We start from the raw sequence: 27,464 nt of genomic DNA, 5'->3' as shown, positions 1-27,464 counted from the left end.
TATCCATCTTCCTAACCTGAGCGGGGACTTCACCTCCTCTGGGAAGTCTTCTCTATTGCCTGCCTACAAAATAATCACTTTCTCCATGGCACATGTAGGACGTTTTCCTCCTACTTCACATTTGCTTTATTTCTTAGTGAACAGTGAATGTGGGCTGCTAACGGGTGACCTGGCCTTCTTGTTGGACAGAGCTCACTTCTTTCCTTAGCCAGTCCAGCACAGAACAGGATGCACGGTAGGATATAACACCGGACAAACCATTAAAATGCTTCCTTGCTCTTGATTTGCTGCACCCCTGGATTTGGCAGGCCCATGAATTCCATCTTCTGCTCATCTGTCCAAAACGTATGGGCCTACTGTGTACAAAGCTGTTTTCTGGGCTCCATCCTGTTTGCCAACAGCTAATGAGGGAGGTGCTCCATCAAGCAGGGAGTCCACAGTGCAGCAGAGTTATATGCTCACATAATCCTGGGTTTTTCTCCCCGCCTTAGGCACACAATGATAGACTCTATTTTCAGCCTCCCTTGAAATTGGATATAGTGTTATAATTGAGTTCCGGCCAAAGGAATGTGGGCAAAAATAATGTGGCCACTTCCAGGTCTGGACCTTGAAAACTTCCCGAGACCCGCCATGTTTTCTCCACCCCTGCCTGTGTATCAACCAAATGAAGGGGACTCCAGGACACAGTGGAGGGCAGAGCCAGACGACATGACATGTCTGGATCCCTGAACGACTGCACTGAACAGTCCCCATCCCCCATCCACCAGCACTAGATTGTGATGTGAGTGAGAAAGAACCTCCAACTGTGTTCCATGTTGCTGCAGGAATGAGCCCACGAGGACTCATGCAGACACACTTGGGTTCAAATTCCAGCTCTTCTACTTGGTGGCTAGGTGATCATGATGTCTCAACCTCTGAGTGTCAGTCTCCTCCTTATAAAAGAAATGCAATCATCTCTATTTTAGAATTCTCTAGAGTACTCCACAACATCCCAGATATCAGACAACCAGCCTTGAGTGTGGCACCCAGTAGGTGCTCAATCAATGGAAATATCCTCCTGCCCCCTGGCCTCATCTCTGTGTCTCAGTCCCTGGGTCTCAGGGCAGGGTCCCTGCTTGGTTCTGGGACATAGGATTTGGATAATCTTAATCTTTGCTGGTCTCTACGAATATTTGATTTTATGCATTTTAATTATTATTTTGTGCTTGTGCTGGGTATAATTTTATTACAGGGCAGGAGTTTATAAACCTCAGAGGAGAAATAAATGAGAGACCTTTGTCTGTTGTAGTGTGGGCTCTAGGGCCAGGAGAGTGGAAAGAGAGGAGACTTAAGGAAGTGGCCTTTGAGGGTGGGGAGGTAATGGGTGCCAGTGTGCCAGGGTGAGCCTGGTTCAAGGTGATGATGTGCTTGGCAGGGTGAATCTGGGGGTGACAGAGGCCAGGGCACAGGTGAGAGCCTGGGCACTTAGGATACCTCTCCCTGGCTTTTAGCCCACGAAAGTCTCACTTCCTTCCTGCCTCAGGGCATTCGCACATACTGTTCCTTTTACCTGGAATACCATTCCTCCTTTCCTAGAGTTTTAGCCACATCTTAACATTCCTACTCTTGCTTTAGTTCATAATTCATTTCCTCCTGGAAGCCCTCCCTGACATCCCAGGATGCTCTCATAGCCCCATGAAGTTCCTTGTCACAGCTCCTTCTGCAGATGGTAATCATACTATATTTACTTGTTGTGTGAGTACCTGAATTATGTCTGTCTTCCCTCAGAAGGTCACCTCTGGGAGGGATGGACTTTGTCTTCTTTGCACCTGTGCCTGGAACAGTGCCTGGCACACAGAAGGTGCTCTGTAAATATTTGCCGACTAAATAAATGAATAAGTCAATTTACTCTCTTCTACACCCTGTACACCTAAAAGCAGGGGTCAGCAAACTACTCCAGCAAAGGGCCAGATAATAAATATTTTTGGCTTTGCAGGTTCGTTGCAATTACTGAACTCTGCTGTTGTGATAGGAAAGCAGCTACAGACAACATATAAATGAATGAGCATGGCTGTGTTCCTATAGAACTTTATTTATAAAAACAGGCTGTGGCCCAAGGGCCATAGTTTGCTGACCTCTAAAGCCGGCCATTTGTGACTCTGTTCTCACGTGGTACAAGGATTATTTCTAGTGGTGTGCTAGGGGCTGGCCTGTAGCAGCTTGCAAAAGCCGATTGCTAAATTTTCAGGAATTTTGCAAGCTGGTTGTTAAACATAGCCATTATTAAAAATTAAATCAAATGAACCTACAATTATAATAAATAATTTATATTAAAAATAATGATACCACAAATGGAAGAATCTTGAGGACGTTACGCTGAACGAAATTAGCCAGCCACAGAAAGTCTACAACAACTGCATGGTTCCACTTCTATAAATTACTCAGGGTAGCCAAAATGAGATTCAGAAACAAGAATGGTGGTTGCCAGGGGTGGGGAATGGGGAGTTATTGTTTTAATGGGTATGGAGTTTTAGTTTGGGAGGATGAAAAAAGTTACGGAAATGGATGGTGGTGATGGTTGCACAACAGTGTGAACGTACTTAATGCCACTGAACTGTACACTTAAAAATGGTTCAGACGGTATAAACTTGAAGTTACATGTATTTTGCCAAAAAAAAGTGGGGGAAGAAAGGAAATACATATTCAGCACTCACGACTTCCTAATTATTTGATTACATTTCACTACTCTCTGTGCTCTGAGGTTCCTTACATCTATTACATCTGCGTGGTGAGATACTACATGAGTGCCACTGTGCGTGTCTTCCCAATTCCATGTTGGCAGCTTGAAATTGGCCACCGTGGAAGTATTTACACCATGGAAAGCGGGAGAGGATCCAGATACCTCCCTCCCCCACCCCCACCCCCACCCCTGCCTGTTGTTCAGCATTTATCAGCACACCACTGGTTATTTCCATGTGTCTGGCTTCTCCAGTAGATGGTAAGCTTCTAGGGCAGAACTCCTCAAACGCTAGAATTCCAGCAGAAGCTTTTAAAATCCTGATGCCCAAGCCTCATACCAGACCAAGAATGCTGGCCTCTCTGGGGTGAGACCCAGGTCTCACTGTTTTTTTTTTTTTTTTTAAAGCCCTCAGGAGATCCCTCTGGGCAGTCAGGGTTGAAAGCCATTGGGCTGATCTAAGGTTGAACATCTCAAACTTCAGTGTGCATGCAAATCACACTAAAGCACCTTGTTCAACTGCAGATTCTGATTCAGGAGATCTGGGGCAGGATGTTGGGAGGCCAAGACTGCATTTCTACCCAGGTGATGCAGATGCTGCTGGTCCATGGACCACACTTTAAATAGCAAAGCCTTAGATGGAAGGATGCTGCCAGTTACTTAGAGGAAACGGTTTCCTTTATGCTTGGTGACCATGTGGTGATCTGCCTGTCTCTCCCACCTTCCCCCCGAACAAACAAGGTGGGCATTATAAGAACCCATTTTACAGGGCAAGAGCCTGAGGCTGGTGAAGTGACCTGCCCAAGGTCCCACAGCCAAGAGGCAGTGGTGGGGCTTGGACCCAGTTTTTCGAGACTCCAAATCCAGTGCTTTTGCTTTCATTAGCTGCCTGACTGAGGCCACTCTAGGTATGGGGATTACATGGACCTGAAAATGCATCCGGGTCCTTTTCTTGGCTGTGTGACCCGAGGGGGGTTTCTTACCCTCTCTGGGCCTCATTCCTGCCACTCAGGGCAAAAGGAGGGGCTGACTGTGATACTGTGATGAGGGCCTCCTGCAGGGCTCACCTCACAGAGGACACTCCCATCCAGGAAGGTTCCTGCTGTAGTACCTAAACTTGGGGATGGCACTTCAAGGGCCCCACCATGGTAATAATAACCCTAGGGGGTCATGCAGTTCAGCCCTCTGAGCTAGAACAAAGGGAAGGCAAGCACGGGGCCTTTTGGGTGCAACTGCATTTTGCCTTGGCAGCATTCAGCATGTCTGTAGTTAGTTAATACACTGCTGGATGATTTCAGAATCAGAATCAGACTCGTCGCCATAACCATGGTCGGGGCTTAGCCTCTGATACCCATCTCCACTTTCTTTGCACCATTATTTTAAACCTTTCCATCTATAACTTCAATTGATCCTCACACTTACCTTGTAAGATAGGGACTATAAAGAGTCCCATTTACAGATGAAAGAATCAAGGTGCACAGAGAGAAAAATAACTTGCCCCAGGTCATACAATTAGCAAGCCGCAGAGCAGAGGTTTGAACCCAGGCTGTCTGGCTCCAGAACTGTGCTCTTAACCACTGCACTATGTTGCCTTTCAAGTAATTTATGTGTACGATGCAAATGTGCCTTGTGCCCCAATGTACTCTGAGTTCCCCAGGGACACAGGCCCTGTCTCTCTTGTAACCTGTAGTGTCCCGAGGGCCCCGAACAGGGTCTGCACATAGCAGACGCTCAGGAAATAGTTTTTGAATGAGGGAATGAGTGGGCTAGTTTAATCTCTCCCATTCCACATCCTGGTCATGTGAAACTCAATCACAGCCGTGACTGTCAGCGGCACCAAGGGGTGTGTGTCCATCTGTCTGTCTCTCCCACTAGGCCGTGAGTGTCATGAGGAACAGAACCCGGGGTGCTCACTGCCGTATCTCTAGAGCCTGGCACCCACCCTGGTACACAACAAGTGCCAAATAAGTGTCTGCTGTAGAGTGAAGGTCTCAGTGGAACTGAAAAGGGAAGCAGGGGTGTGCATAGGTGTTCTAGGGACTGCTGGCTGGAGAGTAAAGGGCAACAACACTAAATGATCATGATTCTACAGTCCCGCCTCTGGGAGGTTTACCCCACATCAAGCTCTTTATCTGCATGGATCCTCCCAGCCTCCCTGGGGGTGGGGACTGCTACCATCCCTATTTTACAGTCAGGGAAACTAAAAACCGCGCCAAAGGACAGAGCTGGGATTTGAACCCAGGTGCAAATCTAGGCTTATGTCATTTCCACTCCACCAAGGGCGCCTGATGAATAAGTAATTTGTGTTCACCCTCTCACTGTGCGTGCTTAGCATTGTTCCTGGCAGACAGCAGGTGCTCAACTGTATTCTGAACATGAGTGAATAAGAATGCTCACCACCTCAGCCCCGGCATCTTGCACCATCCATGCCTGGCACATAGTAGGTGCTCAACAAAGATCTACTGGATGGACGCAGGAGTGACTGCTGGTGTTGTGGGCTAGCGGCTGCGATAGCTTCTGCTTTGCTCCCTGCCACCCCCAGGCACACATGAGCGCTAACAGACACTTGGCTGACAGCGCCATGAGATGGATGCGCGCCTGGCGGCCTCACCTCCCTGCCGACTGGCCCCGCATGGCCTTCCATAATGCAGTCCATTAAAAGGCTTGTAAATTTTCATACAAGAAAGCCTACCATGGCGTCAGCATAGACTAATTGTTGTTAAATGTGCGGGAATGTTACCGCCACACCGCTGGAGCGATCACTCTTCCCAGCCTGGCCCAGACGCCGACCCATTCCTCTGCAGGCGGAAAGCTTACAACGTTCACACAAGGCCAAAAAGCAATTCGTGTCAAAAAGATCAATAATATAAAAATAAAGCATGAGAATTCTAGTTAAAGGGAATGTCATATAAATATGTGGTTCACGTCCATGATTCCAAGATTAAAAAAAATCAATCAATATCGTTCTTTAGATGATGTTATTTCTAATGAGAAATACCCGGAACAACTGCAAATAACTGCTTAACTGGGGGGAAAAAAGCATTAATAATTTACTTTATAAGGCATATGATACCGAATGAAAGAGGATCGCTGCTGGTTCTTAATTTGGTTGTAATGCAGCGTGACAGGCTCAATGATGCTTTGGTGCGTTCTTAATATTAAATTCAGAAGGATGTTCAGCTCATTCTAAGTTTTACCCCAAGCTGGTCAGGGTAAAACCAAAGGGGCAAGACTCATTATGGAAGCCAAGGAGACTTGTGCCATCAAAGTTATTAAGTCATCAAAGAGGAGGGAGTAGGGAGAGTGTGTGTACATGTGCAAGCTGGGGGCAGTGGGAGGGACAGAAGTCCCTCTCATTGCATCTTGCGAGCGACACCCTGTTTACAGAGCCACTTCTATATGCCAAGTTCTGGGCTGAGTGTGCAGACCTGGGTTTGAATCCCAGCTCCCTTTATGGGCTGGGCTTCCCTGGTGGATTCTGTCTGAAAAAGCTCAGCAAAGTCACATCTGAAAGGCCTGCATCCGGCTGAGTGATGAGGTCCTCCCCAGCCCTAACCACCTGCAAGTGTCCAATTCTGGCCCTCAATCTAGAGTCCACATCCTCGGTGTTTCCTGTACCGCCATGCCTCTGTTTAGCCCTCCAAACTGAGGTTTCCATCTTCCAGACTCGGCTCTGTTGGTGAAGAGCTGTGTGAGCTTAGACCGGCGGCCAACCTCTCTGAGACCCAATTTCTCACCTGTAAGAGGGGACGATACCAGCAGCACCTCTCTCACTGTGTCGCTGAGAGGCAGTGAAACGTGAGAGGCTTTACTAAAGGCTCAAAAGATTTGCTGGCTAAAAATCCAGACTAAGCTATTCACCACCACATGCTGGCTGCTGAGTCTCAGTTACCTCACCCGAGAAATGGGTGAGACCAGAAGCCTACTCATGAGGCTTGTGGGAGGAATAAATGTGATGAGACAAGTCTCAACTCGTCCACTTGAAATGCCAACTTAAGTTCAAGGAGCACTCACTACATATGCTGGGCTTTGCTCCTGGGGTTTTTCATGTATTGACTCAATTAATCCTCATATGCACCCTATGAGGTGGGCACTATTATTATCCCCACTTAGAAAACAAGAAAACCAAGGCCCAGAGAGATTTAGTGACTTGCCCAGGGTCACACAGCCAGGAAGCAGAGAGCTAGGATGCAAGCCAGCGCCAACCTGGCTCTAGAACCTATGCTTGCCCCCAGTGCTTGTCTTTCCTGTGGGTCCTTCTGGTCAGCAAGGCAATTTCTTCCTGGTCTTACTGGCTGGTCAGGACTACATGTGTCTAATGTCAGTTGTCACCCTAAGGAGGCCTCACTTACAAAGGATGGTCATGACAGTCCTGGGAGCCACTGAGAAAGGGTAGTTTGGGGAGCAAGAGAGTTAAGACATCAAAAATAGCTGGACGAGCAAATAATGTAAAAAGGCAAAAAGAAAAAAAAAAGGCCCTGAAATTAAACTTCAGCTCAAAGGGAATGGCAGGAGTCCTGTAGGCACGTGCAAAACAAAGGGGAGCACAGGGACCAAATTAGGACATGGCACGTAGGGCTGGGGGGTTGTGGCCTAGGTAGGAAGACATATGTTTGTCTCAGGTGATCTGAACTGTGAGGTCCCCCTCCATGTCTTTCTCAGGCAGCTTGCCTGCAGGAACACAGATTGACCTGTTCAGAATCTTGTCCTGGGTTAGGACTCCCTTCCTTGCCCATGACTGCCTGGGAGGGAAAAATGATCCCCAGTGTTCAGGGCTGGAACAGACAATGTCAAAGCCAATGATGACCTCAGGCTCTGGGCACTGGATGGAGGTGGTGTAAGAGGGGTACAGCCCCCTCCTCTCAGTCACCGTGCCTCCATGCCATCTGATTAGCAGTTGGAGGGATCCTACTGAAACCTGAGTCAGACCTGGTCCCCGCTCTACTATAAAGTCTCCTATGGCTCTCACCTAATTCAGAGTCACAGCCAAAGCCCTTAAAGTAGCCCCAAGGCCTTGAATGATCTGGTGCCTGTAAAGATGACTTATGCTAAGTGTCATGGTGGACAAGTACAAGGGCTGTGCTGTGAAAGGTGGCAGGGGTGGGAGGGGTGGTGTCCAAGACTGACCAGGGTGCAGGGTTGGTCAGGGAGGGCTTCCTTATTCCCTGAGGATCTGACACTTGAAAGGAGTGAATCGGGCAAAAAGATGGTCCAGGGAGAGCATTCCAGGCAGAGGGAATAGCGAGTACAAACACTCTGAGCTAGGAACAAGTTAGGCTGCCTGCTGCTCGAGGTGAGCGGCAGGCAGGGGCCAGATAATGCTGGGGCCCACTGGCCTTGGGTTTCTGCCCTAAGGACTTTTCTGATCCCACACCACCCTCCTGGGCCTGAATCCATGCCCCCTAGCTTCTTTCCCTGCCTCAGGTACAGACTTGGGCTCTAGATGAAATGCTGGTCCTCTCCTCTCTGTGCCTCAGTTTCCTCATCTGTAAAAGGGACTAATCACAGAACCTCTCCCTGATTAGAAATCTTATGAAAAACACATGATATAACCATTAGAAAGTATGCAGTATGTAGTAGCATGCAATAAAAGTCACCTCGGGAAGCTTCTCTAACAAAGGCAAGGCCCACCTTCGGTGCCAAGCCTGGCTGTTTACTGACAACAGTGGGCAATGAGGCTTAGTGATACCCAGATCAGGAAGGGGCACTGTGGGCATCCTGGCCTGGGTCTGATCAATCACAAGATCCTGGTAGGCGGATGTGGTCAAAAGAAGAGAATTCCCAGCTCTCTGCCCATCACGAAAGTGAGAGGCACTCAGGGTAGAGAGTGTTGGGCACCTTTGGCTGGGTGAAGTCTGCAGGGAAGGGTCTGTAAGGCTTCGAACTACAGCAGGTTATGATATCTTACATCTCCAACCATGGTGGCACCCCCGAAACCCATGTGAACCAGGGGGAAAAGTGTCCCCATCCCATTTGACAGATGGCACAGTGGAGGACATCTAACTGGACTAGAGTTAAACATATCCATTTGTTGGTTGGTTGGCTGACTGGTTGAGTCATCAACTCAGCTAACAAACACTCACCGAGGTGGAGCTGTCAAGCTGGGGGGCACCGAGCTTTGCTTTGCCACCTAAATGGCCTACAGGGGAGGCAGTGAGACTCCACCTTTTGCTTCCTTGCAAACCCCTGTTTCACCACTACCTTTCTGCTCCTCTGCAAACAGACCTTCCATCTGCTCTGACCTTTAGCCATTGGGGTTTGTCTCAGAGTTGTGCCCCAATCCCATCAGAAGAAACACAAGGAGAAGAGACGAAATCATCCACAAACTGTTGACACTCCCCCCTGGCACCTGCAGGGCAATGCCAGGCCCGAAGCTGAGCAGGCAGTGTGCCTTCTGTGTGCCCCGGCTTCTGCTCCAGGAGCACCCAGCACTCTCCCTCTGGAATGAGGGGAGATGGCCGCACTCGGAAGGGATGAAGGCCTAAGAACTTGGTGCTGGGGGAAGATGTCTGGAGAGAGCGGAAATCTGACAAAAGGCTGAGAGAAGGGAGCTGAGGTGGAGGAGAAAAGGGAGAAGGTCAAGAGAGAAGGAGGGGAGAGGAGAGAGGGAGAAGGGAGCTGAGGATCAGGGGAAGGAGGGAAAGAACTGGCAGTCTGCAGATCCTGGCTGTTCTGGTGATCTGTTGCTGTGTAACCAGCTGCCCCAAAATGGTGTGGCTCAAAACAATGGCTTCTTATTGTCTCTCATGGCTCTGTGGGCTGATGGGGCTCAGCTGGGCAGTTCTCTTGTTATTTCTCAGGCAGTCCACAGCCAGATGGCAGCTCAGCCGCACTGGCCTGATGGCTCCACCGGGCTGGACGGCCAGCGTGGCTCCCTGACTCACGCCTGGTACCTTAGTGCTCCTAGCCCCTCTCATCCGCGTGGAGCGTCATCCCCTAGGCCCCCTCTGTACAGGGAGGGCTTCTCACAGCAGAGTGGTCTCGGGCAAGTCACACTTCTTACATGAAGGTTGGGCTGCAAGCCGCAGGAGGCAGAATCACCAGTCCAGCGAAGACCTCCAGCTGGTACTGGAAGAGGGTCACCTCCACCACATTCTAGTGACTGAAGTGGACACAGGCCCAGACTCAAAGAATGAAGACACAGGCTCCACTTCTTGAGGGGGTAATGCCAGACACATTGCACTTATGCAGGGGATGAATGTGAACGTGAAGCTCAGAAAAGAAGCAGAAGTTCTAAGAGGAAACTAAGAGGCCTCCCGTGAGCTCTTGACATGACTCCTGGACATTATTTCAATCATAGGGACCGAACTCCTAGTGACATTCCTTGAGGGCATAGATGGTGTCTCACCATCTTTGGGCCTTCCACAGCTTTCACTTGGAGCCTGGCACATAGTAGGTGCTTCACAAGTATCTGTTAAGTGGACCTGCAAGGTTCCAAGCAGAAAGGAGGCCCTTCTGGGGCTTGCACAAATACTTGCCCTCCCCCACATCAACAGGTGTCTAGTTAACTGCGAGGTCATGACCCTCACTAGGCCCAGCATCTAGAATACCACCTGGAATGCAGTAGGGCTTCAGTAAAGGTTTGTTGAGTGAACACATGATTGCATGGACTCAACAGATGATGAATATGTCTCTCACAAGTGGCACCTTGGTCTCGTTTCTAAGCTCCTAGAAGGGGGTCATGCCACACAAGCTCCCTCAGACCTTGACAGAACAGAGAGAGACTATCTTGGCCCCATGCCACCAAACACACCCACCACAATGGGAATCAGACTCGCCAGCCACCTGACAGAGGATTTCACTGAACCTCATGCAATCCTATGAGCTGTCACAGTGCAGGAAACAGTGGCTCAGAGACATGAAGTCACTTGGCCAAAGTCACATAAGTTTGTCAGTGTTCACGTGGAACTCAGACCCTGGACGTCTGATGGCCATGCTCTCCTGTCTCCCCTGGAGATTAGAGGCTCTGCATCAGCCCCCGTGGTTCCCAAACTGAAGTGTTTCCATCAGGCCCAGGTTAATGTGTCTGTTCCAACTCAACCAAAGGGTTTTCCATCATTCAGGCTACATGTCCTTCCTGGTGGAAGAAGAAGGAAGCAGAGAGAAAAAAATCTCACAGTGGCCCTGCCATCTTCCTGGCCGGGCCAGTACACACACTCCTTAGAAAAGTTTCACCTCTGGTTTAGCATAACAAAACTTTTAATTTAGATGTTTTCATCTCTCTCTCCAAGTAAAAATAAGTTTAAAATAATGACTGTAATAAATGAAGGTAATTAATTGTAGTTTGTTCCTTTACTGTCTAGTCAGCTTAATTTTACCTTTTCAACTAATAATGAGAAAATAATTTTTGTGCTCGGAGGGTTAATGATATGTAACTGCGAGAGCTGCTAATTGCATGTTGCAATCCATCCATCAACAACCCCATCTGTGCGACTTGATTATGTTTGCTAAATTATTGCTTTGAATTATCTTTCATAAAGCAACTTTTGTAATTAGCGGGGCTTTCGTCTTGCTCTTTTCTCTGAGCGCAAGGATATTCAAACTTTGGCCATTTCAAGCTGTCTCCATTAAGCCACCTTCTCTGGCTGTCTTTGTTTCCCTGAGCAGGGGGAATCAAGACTGTCCTTTAAGCAATCAAGGCAGAGAGAAAAAGCTTCCTTGATTCACAGCAGGGCAAATTCACTTCCTCTCTGCACCCCTCCCACCAGCACACGCATACACGCGCGCGCGCGCGCGCACACACACACACAAAAGAAAAAGAAAAAGAAAAAAGAAAAAAGAAAAAAGAAAAAAGAAAAAAAAAAGCCCACACATATACAGAATAAAAAGATAAAAAGGATGCCCAGATTCAGTATATACCAGGGCTGGTGAAATGAAATTAAAGAATGAAGTTGAACATGTTATATTTCAACAAGAGGCCCATACTGGGAAAGAAGGAATATTCAGCCCCGGTGTTTTATGGGCTACTTTATGTGACTTGAGATGGTGTTTGCCTCAGGGAATATTCCTGGGAGGTGATTAATGCCCTCTTGGGAATTCTCTGCTCTGAGCCTGGAGCCTGGTGGATCGGGAGAGGGAAGTGGCATAAAGGATGAACCCTCATTAAAAAAATTAAAATGAAAATCAAATTTGGATTATGAACGGCTTGTGCATGAGCAGTTTGTTCTGGACGAAGACGAAGATGCTTTTTATTAACACCTTTCTCTGGCGGCGTTTCTCCCCGGAGGCGTAGGGAGGGACATGGCGGCTGCAATGGATTAGTCAATAGATCATGAGGAAAGCAGGGGTTTCAAGAATAAAACTCCAGATAAATGTAGTCTTTTTGGTACATTAAAGGGACGATGGAAAGCCCTCTTAAGAAAATTAACGAAGTTATTTGGAGATCCTCAGCTATTAAAACAGTGTGAATTCAACATGCCACATGAATTTGGAAATGAGAATTCAGCTTTGTCTTCCCTTTTGGACCAACTAAAACCTTCTCTCCCTCTGTAAGTTACTGAGTACCAACAGTGTACCAGGCGCTGTGTCAACTGCCTCCACCCTTAGTTCTTCGAATCTTTACTATTAACTTCCATTTGCCAGAGGAGGAAAGCTGCAGCTCAGAGAGGTTAAGGAACCTCTCCCTAGCCACACAGCTAGGTAAGCAGCAGTGCTGAGATTGAAGCTAGGCCTGCCTCAGTCTGATTTGTACATGCTTTCTGCCATACTGCACTGATTGTTTTCTGGATCATCACCCAAACGAAACACTGAACTCTTTCTCCTATGGAAAAAATGATGTAAGTCACACCTGCTTCCTACAGGGACAGAAAGCCCCCTTCTTCCGGAAAAAAGCCTTGAACACCCACTTAGGAAAGAGGCAGATTCCAGCCCATGCATAGCAGAGGCCAAATAAACCTGTACTGGAGGTGACTGATAACAGGAATAATAAAATAACCAGGACTATCAACATAAGGCAATGTTCTAAGCACTCCATGGGCATTAACTTTGCTCTTCCTCAATCACAACCCTATGAAGGAGGTACAATTATTACCCAGTTTTACAGATAAGGAAACAAAAGCACCGAGAGGTTAAGTAACCTGCATAAGGTCAAACAGTGAGGAACTGGCAGAGGTAGGGTTCAAACCCAGGTTGGCTCCAGAGTCTGCTCTTTATCGCCCAGTAGCTTTCTATGTGCCAGGCATTACATTAAAACCCTTCCCTGTAATATATCTCAGTTAGTCCATAAAACAACACAAAAACGGCTGGAGTGTCTTTATTCCCATGAACAGATAGGGAAACTGAGGCTCTAAGTGGCTAAGAGAAGCTCCGCCCACAGCCCAAGCAAGGGAACAGCTGAAAAAGCGCTGCTCAGTGCCTGTCTTCAGGCTGGGCAGAGGAATCAGCTGCCTGAGAGGTCTTGTGTGCTGAGCATCCCTCATGGGACCAGGGCTTGGCAGATGGGAACCTCTTTTTTTAAAAAAACACAAAGCCATGACAACAAATTCCCAACATTATTGGTCTTCTTTCTGGTTTGTTTTTCCCCCTTCAGCTCAGGCACCTCACAACCAAATGAATCAATACTGGATGGCCCTATAAATAAATAAGCACATCAGTCAACTCAGTAATAAAATGAAGGGATGAAAAATATGGAAATCAGCGACATTTGTGTAAATCCAGTTATTGTTTACTTTAATATTGCCTTATGCGCTTACGCGGTTCCAAAGAGACAGATTTAAAGTAATGTGGCGCTTGGCGGATGACAGACTTAAAATACATCACCATCGGAGAGTTCTGAGAAGGGCCAGCCCTTCCAAGGTCCTGCCTAAATCCAGGGGAGACTGAGAAGAGCCCCCTAAAGATGGAACATTTGACAAACAACTTCCCCTTCCACTACCCTGCCTCAGTGTAATTTCATTCTCTTCCTAGCCCGCCTCCCTTGCCAGCAGGATGAGTGGACGTTCTCAGAATCCTGGTCACAAAGTCAAGTCAAGAGGAGAAATGGAGGAGGTTTGGCCTCATCACAGGGCTCCAGGAAGTCAAGAGAAACAACTGGCTGAAGACCAGTTCCTTCAGCTGCTGCCAAAGGAACAGGGTCCGATGGGTTGTCAGGAAAGAACATGAACAGTGTTGATTTTATACTCAGATGGTGGGTCAGTAGAGAGGATTTCAGGGCGGGCTGGTAACTGTTTGGACTTATCTGTAAGACTGCCTTAGAGAATCAAAGCAGAGCAGAATGCCCGGGGACAGCAAAGGTCACTGAAGACAAACCTCTTGATTTAAAAAAATGGGAAACCAAGCCTGGAAGGTGAGGTGGTTCATTCAAGGTCACAGATACTATGTATAGCAGAGCTGGTGTAAGGCTGGACAAAATCTAGGAAGAGGGAGATTTCTTGGGATCAGACACTGGAATCCCATCAAACAGAATGGAGAACCCATTCTTACTATGTCACCATTGGCTGATCCAGAGAGAACGGGGCAGAGTTTGCAATGGGGGTAGGCAGGTTTCTCCCAAGCTTCCAGAGGCTGCTGGCCTCCTCTGGCAATTCCAGGTGGGACAGGAGAGGGAACCAGGGAATGTTTTTGTGACATGCCATTGGCCTTGGGTCTTACCTCAGCTTGGAAGCTTTTTAATACAGGAGCCACCATCTCTCTGATTTCCTGAAAAAGAGATCAGCGAAGAGTTCACTACAGTGCCAGGTGGGATACCCCCATGGCCCCTGCTTGCAGTGCACTGTTGTCCCCTAGGTCAGCATTTCCCAAATGTGTCCCATGGGATGTGCATCTGTGGGATTTCATAAGGGTTTCTTATATATACACCTACACACAGATACACTCACACATACACACACACACATGGTGCCAAGCCAAATCAGACTGGGAAAGAAAGTCCAACATCAAGTTTCTTCCCTGAAAGACTTTTTGGAACCTTTAGTATAATGCACCTTGTGCATTTCTGGAAGAGGGGGAAGGAAATAGCATTTCCCAAATAGATCTGATCGTGGAATACTCTTTTATGCAAAGCACTCATGGGGATTGGTGGTGCATCATGTGACACTCTTTGGAGTGGGGGATTGGCGGGGGGGGGGATGGAGAGGTGGCCTCAACTCTCCACACCCAGCACCATGTCACTGAAGTCTCTTCATAAAAACCTCTGTCCTTGAAGCATTTGCTCAGGGCTGTCTCTTCCAGGTGGCCATCTCTGCTTCCCCTCACCCAACTGCCCCTCTCCGGCAAACACTTCACTTTGCATTTTAGCAACATAACTTCTGTACTTGTCTCTCCCTCCTCACCAGAATGTGCAGCTTTTGGGAACTTGGCAGGGGCACCTCCATGGTGCCCAGATCAGAGGAAGGGCTCTGTGAATGTTTAATAAACTTTATGGCAGTGGGCTATCTTCAGAAGGGAGCATCCTACTTCTGGACCCCAATTTCCTGTCTTTCACAAACGACCTTGAGGTTCCCAGCCCCAAGGGCTTCCCTGCTTGGCTCCTGTGAGTTCTCCCCAGGACATAAGAGGGAGGCCTTTTAGAACCTAGTGTTGCAAGATTCCAACCCTAAATGCTTCAGTTTCCTCTGAGACCCACTGGTGATTCCATGACTGCTGTCAGCCATGGCCCACAAGAAACTCCCATGGAAGGAGGAGATGTGAAGGGCTCAAGAGTGTGGGGGAGAGAGGGGCAGTGGGGAGAAGTGGAAAGGAAGACGTGGGCACAAGATACTTAAGTTTAGGTGAAGAATAAATCCCTTAATTACAAAATAAGGTTGTGCTACTGTCCCTGGAAATTATCTCTCTTCTGGGTCCTGGGTGCCCCTCCTCACTGATGGGGTGTTTCCCAGGGCTCCTCAGAGCCAGTGATATAGTGATGGCATGCTGGGGATCTTCAGGAAGCACACAGGAGTTCATGTGAATTTATCTAGCGGATTTGATCACAAGGAACTATGGGGTGCATGGGCTGAGCCATGGAAAAGGAAATGCACAAAAACCTAGGTCACAGGTTGTGAACTCAAATGTCCACAGAGGCCAGGGGGAAGTGGACATGAGGGAGGCAGGCTGGGAGGTCCCGTGGCAAATCTTGGGAGAACTCAAGCACTGTGTGATGGGGGTGGCAGTTGCTCAGCTCCAGCTGGTGACTGCCATGTGGGCATGAGCCTCTGTGTGGCCAGATCTACCAAAGAATCTCAAAAGGTACTAGAAATTTGAGGTTTTGAGTGAAATCTTCTGAGATGTTAAACGTTGGTAAACTTACTGTAAAACTTGAGTTTACAGACCAAATAAAACATACCAGTAGGAAACCTCTGGTCCAGGTTCAGGAAACATTAGTGCTGGAAGGGGCCTCAGAAACCATCTCTCCAGTCCCCTGAATTTCCAGAAGGGGAGACCAAGGCGCTGAGAGGGGCTGGCTTGCTCAAGTCTCACAGTGCGCGAGTGGCTCAGCTATCATCTGAATGCAGACAACCCAAACCAGCTGTCGGCACACTTGAGAGAGTTTAAGGGATGCAAATCTGAGGGCCAACTTTGGGCCAATGCTGACCATTTCTAGAAGCTCCTTGTCCTGTATGCTTCACCCTTAGGGGGGGAAGCTGAGCATAGGCACCAGCAGGAGGTGAGTTGGGCACCAGCCAGATGACGTTCTTAAATAAAGCCTTGGCATGACTCTCCCCATCAGGAGAGACTAGTTCCAAAAATGAGAATTTTCAGAGGCGCGACTATAATAGGAATGGAAACTTATTCCTTCTAATTACATAATTGCATAATTATGCAGTATTGAAATTATGTAAGCCGAACTCTGAGGCTTAAAACCTGGCCTGGATTTCCCTCATCACCCGGGGGGCTCCCATGTGGCCCCCGGGGAGGAGGATGAGATGGAGGGTTTGTGCTAACCGGAGAGAAAGCATGTAGGGCTGGGAAGATCTAGGGCCATTTCATCTCTGCTTCCCACAGAATGGAGAGTCAGAGGTGAAGCTTCTGGTATCCTCTTTCTAGGCAGAAAATCAGTTTAAATAATAAGCCACTATCTGTTCTTAGAGGGAAACAAAGGATGCTCAGCATTACCTATGCCTTCTTAGCTCCAGGAGTCAAACCAAGGACTTGACTTGGCCTTCTGAAGCCGCAACATGGGAGACACTCGGATCTGAGATTGCTGCCCCTTCTCCTGGAGCACCCTCCCTCAGCTCTCAAACCTAAGATTCCTTCCCTAATCGCTCCATGGGCAGGTTCTAGCTGCAGCCTACTTCTTCTTCTTGCTTTGAAGAACCGAACATACTTATGACTTGTGTGAGGAAGATTTCACAGCTAGAAGACCTGAACCCTCTGTGCTCATGTAGCCCGATTCCTGGGTAGGCCTGCCTCTTCTCCATCTCTCTATGGCCCCCTCCTCCATCAGCAAGGTGGCAACAGAACTCCTGGGTGATTCTAACAGGCAGACTGGGATCAATATCTCCAGGTCTGATACTTCCAGAATTGCCAGCTGCTGCCCAACCCTCCTCCAAGATCCAGGCCACTTGAGTAGGTTAGGACATAGAGGTCAACTATTAATCTCTGAGGACACAGAGAAGCACAACTGGCTTTGGGGGCAGTCAGGTCTCTGTTTCCCATAGTGGCTCTGATGTGTCATATCCTTGATGACATTATATGCAATCAGAAGGCCTTATTTTTCCTATCGTGTTTGTTCCATCTTTGTTTTTTTTTTTAAATGTGAGCAGCAACAAGGGGCCTGATAGAGAAAGTAAAAGAATTAACACATTCACCCCTGCAAAGAACAAAAACAAGTCCATTCTAGTCTCTTCCCTTGGGGGGGCCTTATGGTATGGGGGGTGGGGGGAGGGGACTTGTCATTATCTGGACCACTTCGAGTCAGCTGGGAAAAGCAGAGCAGATGGGTGGAGCTACAAGGCAAGAGGTGAAGGGGGAGGATGAGGCCTGTTTATGTCAGTGGGAGGCAGTTTCAGAGGAGATTGAGGGAAGGCCCAGAGAGGGTAGGGAAGCCTATAGCTGTCCTCTCCCAGACACCAATGGAAAAGTAAAATAAAATCAAGAACCCTAGAGACACTGTCTTTGCTGTCAAGGCCAGGTGTTTGACTAGATATGAATGGGGGCGGGGGCGGGGGGGGGGATGGATGTTTTAGAGAACCTCAGAAAGAGTAACTTCAATGGAGAAGCAACGTGCCCTCACTTTAGACAGCACCGCTGAGCACCACTAGAGCAAGAAACACCCAAAGGTTGGGGGCTGTAATTTTTTCTTCGTGGCTAATTAGCTTCTTTTCTTGTTAGTCACTTATGTCTACAGTTTCCAAAATATAGTTTGAACAGGGAAAACTCTGCATTCCTACTGAGTTAATTCTATAACGGCAAATATACTGTACCTCAGGTACATTTTTCTTAAATTCCCGGCGGAGTTCAATTAAATGTTTATGAGAATGTTCACTCTCCTCCTGCCGTGCAGACAGCTCGGAAGCGACGGAATTAAGCTCCTTCTGAAACAATAAAAAAAAAAAAAAGAGAGAGAGAGAGAGAGAGACAGAGAGACAGAGAGACAGAGAGACAGAGAGAGAGAAAAGAAAAAGATTTTTCCCCCTCCTCTTCCTTTTTAATCATCATACAAAACAGCATTCTGAACAAGTTCTCTTAATTTACAAAGCTGAGAAAAGACAGGATATTGACTCCTGGCACAAATGAATAATTTACAAAACTGGGGATGTAACTGAAAAAAATCCAGGACAGCTTTTTTTTGCTCATCGGAAGATCAATAATCTCCCATAAAGTTGGGTGGAGCTATTTTTTTTTATACCTCTCCCCAACCCCCCTGCCCCACCTCTTAAATTTCCAAAGGAGTGATGGCATAAGCTTGTCAGTAACTGTAGAAAACATCTCCAAACCGTGTCAAAATAGTAAAGTGCGGCATATTGTATGGGCATATTATAGTGTAAGAAAGTGCTGTCGACAGCTTTCATATATCAGAGGTGGGAACTGTTCCAACTATGACTTACTTACACTTAAGGGTTCATAAATACGCCTTTTAAGATATAGATGGCTTTTTAATTTCAGTAGATTTTGGAAAAATGAAGGTGCCAATAAGAAGCAAGCTGACCTTTTGTGTATCCTGCAGTAAATCATTTAAGGTTCACTTCAAGTACAAGAAATATTTCACTGAAGACTCCCGGATTCAGAAGAAATGGATTGGAAGGTGCCTTGGCTGCTTATGTGCAATGAAGGAGCCAGACCAGGTTTTTACAGGATGTACCATTCAGGAAAAAAAAAGAGAGTGAGGGATGGAAGGAGGGGCCACCCCAGCTTACACACATCACAGACAATGTCTGCTGGTCGTACATGTATATTTGATCACCCCTCTCTCCGCTTTCTTCACTTTAACGGTGGCAGTTTCACAAGGGGAGTACAATTCACCATGAGTTGTCATGGATTTCATTTGCATAATTCAAGAAATGCTGTTTATGTGGTCTGCTGCTTTCTTGCACCATCCCGAGATGGGCTTTTTTTCTGGACCATAACTCGAGGAGCATTTCTGTATATATCACCCGATTATATTTGCAGCAATCAAGCCCCATAATTTCCTAAATCCGGTGATGCAATAAATTTCTGCAATCAGATTTATTAAAAACACACACGCAGATGCAAGAGTGTATTTCTAGGGTGAACTCTTTAATCTAACATATGTATGATGAGGCCCGGCACCGTGTTGAAAGACCCCATTTGTCATCGCTAATATGCATTCATCTTGCACACACAATGAAACACTTTTACCATTAGATAATGAAATAAAAGTACTATTAACCCGCTGCAAATCCTTTTCCCTGTAAGAGACGAAATGCATGGTAATTGTCTTATATCATGTCTGAGTCGGTAAATCTGCTCTATAGCAGTTCACCATAGCACCATAAACCTCATACCCATTGGAGGCTGGAGAGCCTACCCTAAGCCCAGCATAACTGTCTCTGCCTATGATGCCTTAGGGAGAAATTGGCAAGGGAATTTCTATTTCTGGAGAAATGTCTAACCTCGTTGGAAAACCATGGGACTAGAAGAGAGAAGGTCAAGGCATAAAAGCAGAGATTAAAATAGAGGGGCAAAGGAATCGGAAATGCGGTGCTCTCCAAGGTGCTGAAGTCAATCCATTGCCACAGCACTAGGTACATCAACTTAAAGGCACTGGGACTTCCAGTACAGACACTTCATGGAATTTTGAGTCAGGTGAGAAAGAAGGTATCATTAGGAGAGACAGAAACAGAAACAGTTTCTGACAGTCTACCAAAGTGACAGAAGAAAAAAGGGAGACTTCTGATTTATCATTATTTTAAAATAATCATAGTTTCCAATAAAGAAAACACAATCAAACACAATCAAAATATTGAGTGACCAGAGAGAAGTCTGTGTTTGTAGGAAAAGGACTGATCAAATGTAGATAAAATCCAACCAAGTGGTGCAGCCAGGTGGACAGAATGCTCTCAGTTTTCTTTAGGTTTTCTCATCTGTCTTGAAGACAAATATGGGATTTTTACATTGCTGTAGGACAAGCAGAGCTGTGACTTGTGTTGACATCACTTGATTTTGGATTATCATGTATCTGACACTGTGTTCTAATCTCTGGGACACTGCCCCTCCCCACACCACACCACAGCAACCAATATACCTGGTTGGTGCTGGACTTGGACTCCTCAGTTAAAACATGAAATCCAGGCTCTGAGAAGAAATTTCACAGCAGGATAAGTCCAATGACTTGACGTGTTCTACCAGATAATTATGCTGTGTGACTGCACTGGGGGCCTTCACCACAACCTCCTAGGCTGTTGGTGGGTGTAAATCTCTCTACTGCAGACACAGCAGAGGCAAGACCAGGCCAAGGAACATTGGCAAACCCCCAGGCCCAGCCCTACTGCAAGCCCAGCTCATGGTGTCCTGTTGAGCCCTAGAAGAACAAACAATATCCATGTTCTTCTCAACTTTGCCTGCTTCCATGCTCATCGTTCAACCCTGAATTCTCGCCACATTTCCTTGGTAAGCTCACTAACAACAACATCATCAATAACAATAATAATAGTAAATAATAATCATAATTACCATTCATTGGGTGCTTACATGTGTCAGGCACCATGCTAAGCTCCTTACATACATTATCTCATGTAACAAGCACATTAATGTGTCTACTAGGTGATTCAAGCAGGGACTAAGAAATAAATTACAGTCAATTCTAATAGTTCAGGTGTGGATTATCCCCTTGGTGGATAATAAAGGCAAAATTGTAATGCCTGGCTCTTCATAGGGCTTCTGCTCCACTTCCCCACTGGCTGGGGGATATTCAGGGAGCTTGTTTTAAATGCTATAGCTGTATAAACCATCAAGCACAGTACCAAGTGTTCAAGATATACTGGTTGATACTATTCTGCTTTTTTTTAGATAAACTGAGAGCTCAGAAAACATCCTGCTAGATCAGTGATTCTAAGAGTTCTGGATTTCACAGGTCAATAAAAATCTCACCAAAAATAAATAAACAAATAAATAAAGGACCAACAGAGTATGGCCAAGTTTCACTGCATCAAAGAAAAACATTAAAAACAACCCCCCTCTCACCCTAAAAGATGGGATATTTGAACATTAACAAAGCAAGAGGGCCAACAACAGAATCAACAAGAGTCTTTTTAAAATAAATACACCTAAAATAAAAAGGCTCACAGCACTATATTTATTTTGAAGGGACGGGAAAAACTCCCGTAAACATAAGCCAGCATTAGTCTAAAGGTGAATTTTAGAAACGAGTGTCTGAGCCACTGCACACATACACAGCTAGCAGGGCCTCTCCTTTGATGATCAAGCAGAACTCGGTTCCTCTCCCCCCGCTGGCCCTCAGCCCCCAGCCCTAGGGGAGCCATGATTAACACAGCCCCAGACTTTGGACCAGGCCCAGGCCGGGAGGAGACTCATCTGATTAACCTGCCATCAGCAGCAGACAGACAGCCCGGAGCCCGGCGCAGACCATTCAAATAATGATCATCATAAACAGCCCATTTGCAACTAAAAAGAAATAATTTTAATGAGCTTGAAGCAGATGATGGATGCAGCTGAGGCTCGGGCCAATGCGCAAAGAAAAAGGAAGTGGGGATTGAGCTGCACCCAGGACGAGGCACAGCAGGAAGAAGCTGGGTTGGGGAGGAAGGGCTCTTCTGGGGAAGATGGAAACCACCAGCCCACTGTGTCCATTGCCTGGCGAGTGCCCCTAGCTCTGAGAGGGTCTGCACTCCAGTATGCTGGACAAACGTGAGACTTAGACCTCCAAAGCACTCAGAGTCTCAGAATGTATGAACCAGAAGGAAACTTTGAGGTTGTCCAGTCCATCACTGTCCAAACTTCAATCATACATACCCCTCTGGCATGTATTTGCCATATTGATATTCCACATGAATCACTATTTATTTAATATTTATCTTCAAATTGACTATTTCTTTCTTTTTGATTGAGGTATGTATAGCTTTAAGTTCAATTTTAAGACTGAATTTTTACACCTTGCAACCACTGCCCAGATCAAGATATAGAATGTTCATGTTCCTAGCACCTTTGAAGGATCCCTGGTACCTCCTCTTTTTGAGTACAGCCTAAAGGTGGCCATTATTCTGATCCTAGCATCGCAGATAAAATTTGCCTGTTCTTGACCTTCATGAAGACTTCCTCCCTTTCTTTTTAACCTGAATAAGTGCATCTGAAAAGGAAAATTTTTTATCACTAGAGAATCCTAGGTCATAAACAGATGGTATCCACTGAAATAAACTACAGTGAAAATAAAGCATTGCTATTTTTCTTTGTTATAAAAGGAGACCACCAAATATTAGAGAGGTGTTAAAAGGAGTGTAGCACCAGGCTGACTTTCTTCTTGTTAGAAGGAGAAGGGATGGAGGAGCACTGAGAAGGAATAACTGTTCCTCCTGACATGAGTTGATCCTTCTAAAGTCAGGTCTACTTATTGCTTACAATCATCTCATGTCCATCAGTAAGTGTATGTACCACACTTTAGCAAAAATCAATTGAATCTGACTCTGCCATTTAAATTTTTTTTAAACTTTATTTATTTATTTTGAGAGAGAGACAGAAAGCAGGAAGGGGAGGGGCAGAGAGAGAGGGAGAGGGAGAATCTCAAGCAGGCTCTGCGCTGTCAGTGCAGAGCCCGACATGGGGCTTGAACTCGCGAACCATGAGATCATGACCTGAGCCCAAATCAAGAGTCAGATGCTTAACCGACTGAGCCATCCACGTGCCCCTGATTCTGCCATTTTAAAGACGAGGAAACTGAAACACAGCCTAGACTACCTGCCCAAGTCACACAGCTGCATAAGAGGTTGCATTTCCTCAGGGAGAAGGGTGGTGGGTCTGGGGTAGGGAAGGAAAACTGTGGTTATCTACAGGGAGGCAGGTTGAACATTCTCAGTTAACCCATGTTCTTCATGAAAGAGGGAAGGGGAATCTTACAAGAATACTTGGTTTTGAAATTTAACACCTGATCCTAAAGTGTCAACTACATACACAGCTCCCGACTAGATGCTATGTTCTCACAGGGGAAACACATAAGAGATCACATGTGTATATGCATGTCAGTTCCCTCATCATATGTGCACACTCTTCTCAGCTCCAAAGACAACCCCACACTCAGACATGCCCCCCCAAAACCAACTCCGAAAAGAGACCTTCTAAAAAGAATGCAGTTATTGTTGGGGATCAGGGATTAAGGAAGTGAGGACCTCAGGTGTCACTGGGTCCCTGTCAGCCCCTCCCATCTTCTGCTCTCCTTTCCTTCCCAGCCAGACTGAATTCCTTGCAGGAATCCAAATGCCCCAGGGTTTCCCAACTCTACGGCCCCACAGACTTCATTCCCTCTGCTCAGATGATCTCATTCTTTGTGCTGATCTTACTCATCAATTTGTCTCAGCTTAAATGTCCCCCCTTCCAGGAGGGCTTCATGGACCTTCCCTTCCAAGTCCAGGCATCTCCACTGTGCCTCTGCTAATCTTTTCTGGTATTTTCCCTGTCAGAAAATATATGATAAAACATTATCAGATTTTATTTTTTAAAGCCTTAGAACCTGTCTTAAAATGAAATCTTACACAGAAGGTCCTTACAGAAAACAAGAGCTCATAGCTAACATTTATGAGTTCCTATTAGTATATTTATTTTAATATTTATGGAGTGTATGAAGTACTTTATGTACATTATCTCTTATAAGGATATATGGCTGAAGTGATGGTTGAAATTCTAGGCCAGGCCTGGAAAACCAGGATGAGCAGTGGTTACGACTTGTAATACAGTCACCAACTACCCTCAAAACACACATGGAACTCTGCTTTCTCTTTACTGTAGGGAGATCCAATTAGACACGTTGGACCCTCATCCATCCACTCCCCTGTCCGTCATCCATCCATGATCTCCAGTGTGCTAGGCATTGGATAAGGGGAGGGCAACAATGAATCAGATATGGCCTGCATCCTACAAGAGCTCAGAAATCAAAGTAAACAAGCTAGGACATAAATAATTCTGGTAAAAGGGGACAAAGACCATCATGTTGAGACATTACCTCCAATGTAGGCTTAGATGAGTGAAACCCTTATATATCCTGTATTGCCTGAGGGGTATGGAAACTAATGGGGTAAGGGAGAGGTAGAGTTTTATCTATCTCTTCTAATGGTTCTCAACTTGGGCAGGGGCTGCCAGTACCCAGTAGGTATTACCTAAGATGGAAACCCTTTATCCCACATCCATCCAATCACCTATCCATTTATCCACTTATCCATCCAAAATCCATCTAATTAATCATCCATCCACTCCAATCCAATTATTCAGCCAACAAATTACTCAGCCACAATTCTGTGGCAGGTACAGTGCCAGGTACTGGTATACAGTAACCAACCAACACAGTCCCTGTCCTTGAAGAGTTCACAGTGCAGTGGAGAAGACAGGTCAATTCCAACACTGTGTGCCTAAGTAAAATATAAGAAGTATGAATAAAGTACAGTGGGAACACAGAGACAAGGTGACTTCCTATAACTTGGGGGACAGGTCACCAAGATGGGAGCATTTGACCTGGGTCCAGAGGGATGAGTGTGTCAGATAGAAGCTAAGCATCCCAGGCAGAGGGAATGGGATTGTTGCAATAATCTCCTAACTGGTCTCCCTATTCCTGTCTTTAGTTTTATTCTCCTTAAAATGTATCACTATCAGACACACTGTATTTCATTTACTTATTTTATTTGTGATAATGAAAACTCCATGAACAGTTCCTGATACATAGTAGGTACTCTAGAAATGTTTGTTGGTCAAATGAATGAGTGAATGAAACAATGCTATGTCAGAAGCTCTGAAAGAGCCTGGTCTATCTGGGAAACAATGACATGGTTTAGAGACCACAGACCTACATCCAAATCTGGCTTTGACACTTCCCTAGCAGTGTGGCCTTGGACAAATGACTCAAACTTAGTTTCTGTGTCTGTAAAATGGGGACAAAAATTTGTGCCCATAGGGTTATTATAAAGATCCTTTGAGAACCAGATTGCAAGTGGGTGAAGTGCTTGGCAGAATGTCTAGGATCTTCAGCGTTCACACCCTCCAATGGAATGTCAGTCCCTTAGGGTGGGGACTGTGCCTGTGTTGTTCACAGCCATAGCCAGGGGTTCTAGCCTAGTGCCAGGTGCATAGTAGGCACTCAGTAAACATTTGTGAATGAATGACTGTTAGCAGATATAAGTATGAGAAGTCCTCTGTGGCAGAAGCAAGGCGGGACCCTCTTTGTGCATGCCAAATGTCTCATTCTGCATCTCTGGTCCATGGAGTTATTTAGAGCTTGGCCATCAGAGTCTCAGGTTGAACACAAAGGTTTCAGGGGATGCTGTGGGGGTATGGTGGGAGTGCTGCCTTCAGAGGGGCCTCAGAGGCCAGCTCCGGGAGGCGCTGCGGGATGACCTGGGATGGAGGGTACATGCTGGCCTGCCATGAACAAGGAGACAAGACGGATGGCTCTGCAGCCCGCTGAGATGGATAACTGAGCCGCAGCTGAGAGACAGCCCGGTTACCAGAGCCATCCATCACTCCCTGCGCCGTATGTAAATTTCAGATGCCAAGATGTATCGGGCCAATTATCCGAGGCTGGGGCAAGGGGTGGTGCCTAAGAGAAACAGTTCCCAGCCAAGCTAGCTTTACTGCATTCCATCAGCTGGGCTGGGGGTGATAGACAGTTCATATTCAGGTCAAAGAGCCCATTAAGGAGAATGTGGCCAAACCTCGAGGCCTGGGTGTGTGGGTGAGGCTGCCAACACTTCTTAGTAAACTCCCAGTGCAGTGATAACAATAATATAATAACTGCCCAACAGACGGCTTACTATACATATACGAGGTCAATGCTAATTGGCACACAAAATTTCATTTAATTCTCCCAATGGTGCTTGGCACACAGTGGATCCTCTAGAAACATCTGTTGGGAGAGCAAATGAATGGTCTATGATGAAAGGTGCCATTTTACACATAGTACCTGCAGAGAGACAAAGCCTCTCATCCAAGGTCACATGGCTGGGAAGTGGCATCATGGGGACTTGAACTTATGTCTTTCTGGATTCTTTCCTCCAGATACTGAGAGGGCAAACTTTCTCTGACCTGTCTGTCGTCAATAAGGACTCAAGTGGCCTGAAGACCAGAAGTCTGGTTGGGCCTAATCAGTCTCTCCATCCATCTGTTCGTCCGTCCATCCATCCATCCATCCATCCATCCATCCATCCATCCATCCCTTTGTACTCATTCACTCAACTATTATTTAAACACCTACAACACTGCCTAGGACAAGCCAGACCCAGATCCTGCCCGCATGGAGTGATGGGTCACATAGGGAGCATAGACAATTATGACTGCAGTCCATCAGGCCCTCCTAGCAGTTCTCACAGCTCTGGCTTCCAGAAAATCCAGGTGGCAATTTGCTTTTACTTGGAGTCAGGCCAACAAGTGACATTTGGCAGGCAGAGTGGGTTCAAGTTCGGACATTCTAGCCTACTGGCTCTGTGAGCTTGGGCAGACCCTTGGCCTCTGTGCATCTAGGTTTACCACTGTTAAATGGAGTCATGGCATTCACTCCTTCTTGGTGGGGCAGGCAGTATGAAAGGCTTGTGGTTGGCAGGGGGTCTAGGCTACAAGAAGTGCCTGGAAGGGTTGGGTGCTCAGCGGCCTAGGGTGTTACTTGGGCTGGAGCCAATGCCAGCCCTAAGGTGCCAAGGGAGTGGCAACTTTCCATGCCCTGGTATCGGGATGAGGCCCAGGGCTGGAGTGGGGATGTTGCTCTCATCAGCAAATCCTGTCAGCTTGATCTAACCATTTCTCATCTCCTCTACTGCTGTCACCCTGGACCTGGACATTATCATTGCCTGCCTGGGTGACCAAAGAAGCCTTCTCACTGGGCTCCATACTGTCATCCTCAGTCCCCTCCCCATCCAGCAGCCATAGGAATGCTGTTAAATCTAAGTCATATCCTGGCCCTCCTCTGCTCAAAACTTTTCCATTGCTCCCACCAAATCGGAGCCAAGACCAAAGTGCTCACCATAACATCATGGCTCCATATGATTCATCTCAGTCTCACTTCCTTCTATTTCTGCTTTGCTCACTCTACTCCAGCCACGTGGGGTCCTTGCTGGCTCTTCAACACATCAAACACATTCCTGCCACAGGGTCTTTGCACTGGCTGTTCCTTCTGCCCCCAATGCCATTTTTTTTCAGAATCCCACATGGTTCTTTCCTTTGC

General features: G+C 46.7%; 1 protein-coding gene across 8 annotated transcripts in view; it reads right to left on the bottom strand.

Moving 5' to 3' along the window:
- The window catches only part of CUX2 (cut like homeobox 2), a 282,623-nt gene that overhangs the window by 87,886 nt on the left and 167,273 nt on the right, over nucleotides 1-27,464 (bottom strand). For 6 of the 8 annotated variants that reach the window (XM_042963190.1, XM_042963191.1, XM_042963195.1 and 3 more), the window contains exons 2-3: nucleotides 18,058-18,168; nucleotides 14,306-14,353 (exon numbers count right to left, since the gene is read on the bottom strand). The exons of 1 other annotated variant lie outside the window; for it this stretch is intronic. In XM_042963190.1, coding sequence (XP_042819124.1) covers nucleotides 14,306-14,353; nucleotides 18,058-18,168 — 159 coding nt within the window. Of the gene's footprint in view, nucleotides 1-14,305; nucleotides 14,354-18,057; nucleotides 18,169-18,782; nucleotides 18,888-27,464 lie in introns of all 8 variants that reach the window. One more of the 8 variants, XM_042963192.1, reaches the window with a different exon arrangement.

Source organism: Panthera tigris, chromosome D3, assembly GCF_018350195.1.
Source record: "Panthera tigris isolate Pti1 chromosome D3, P.tigris_Pti1_mat1.1, whole genome shotgun sequence".
NCBI classification, from domain to species: Eukaryota; Metazoa; Chordata; class Mammalia; order Carnivora; family Felidae; genus Panthera; species Panthera tigris.
This window is presented reverse-complemented; position numbering and strand designations above follow the sequence as displayed.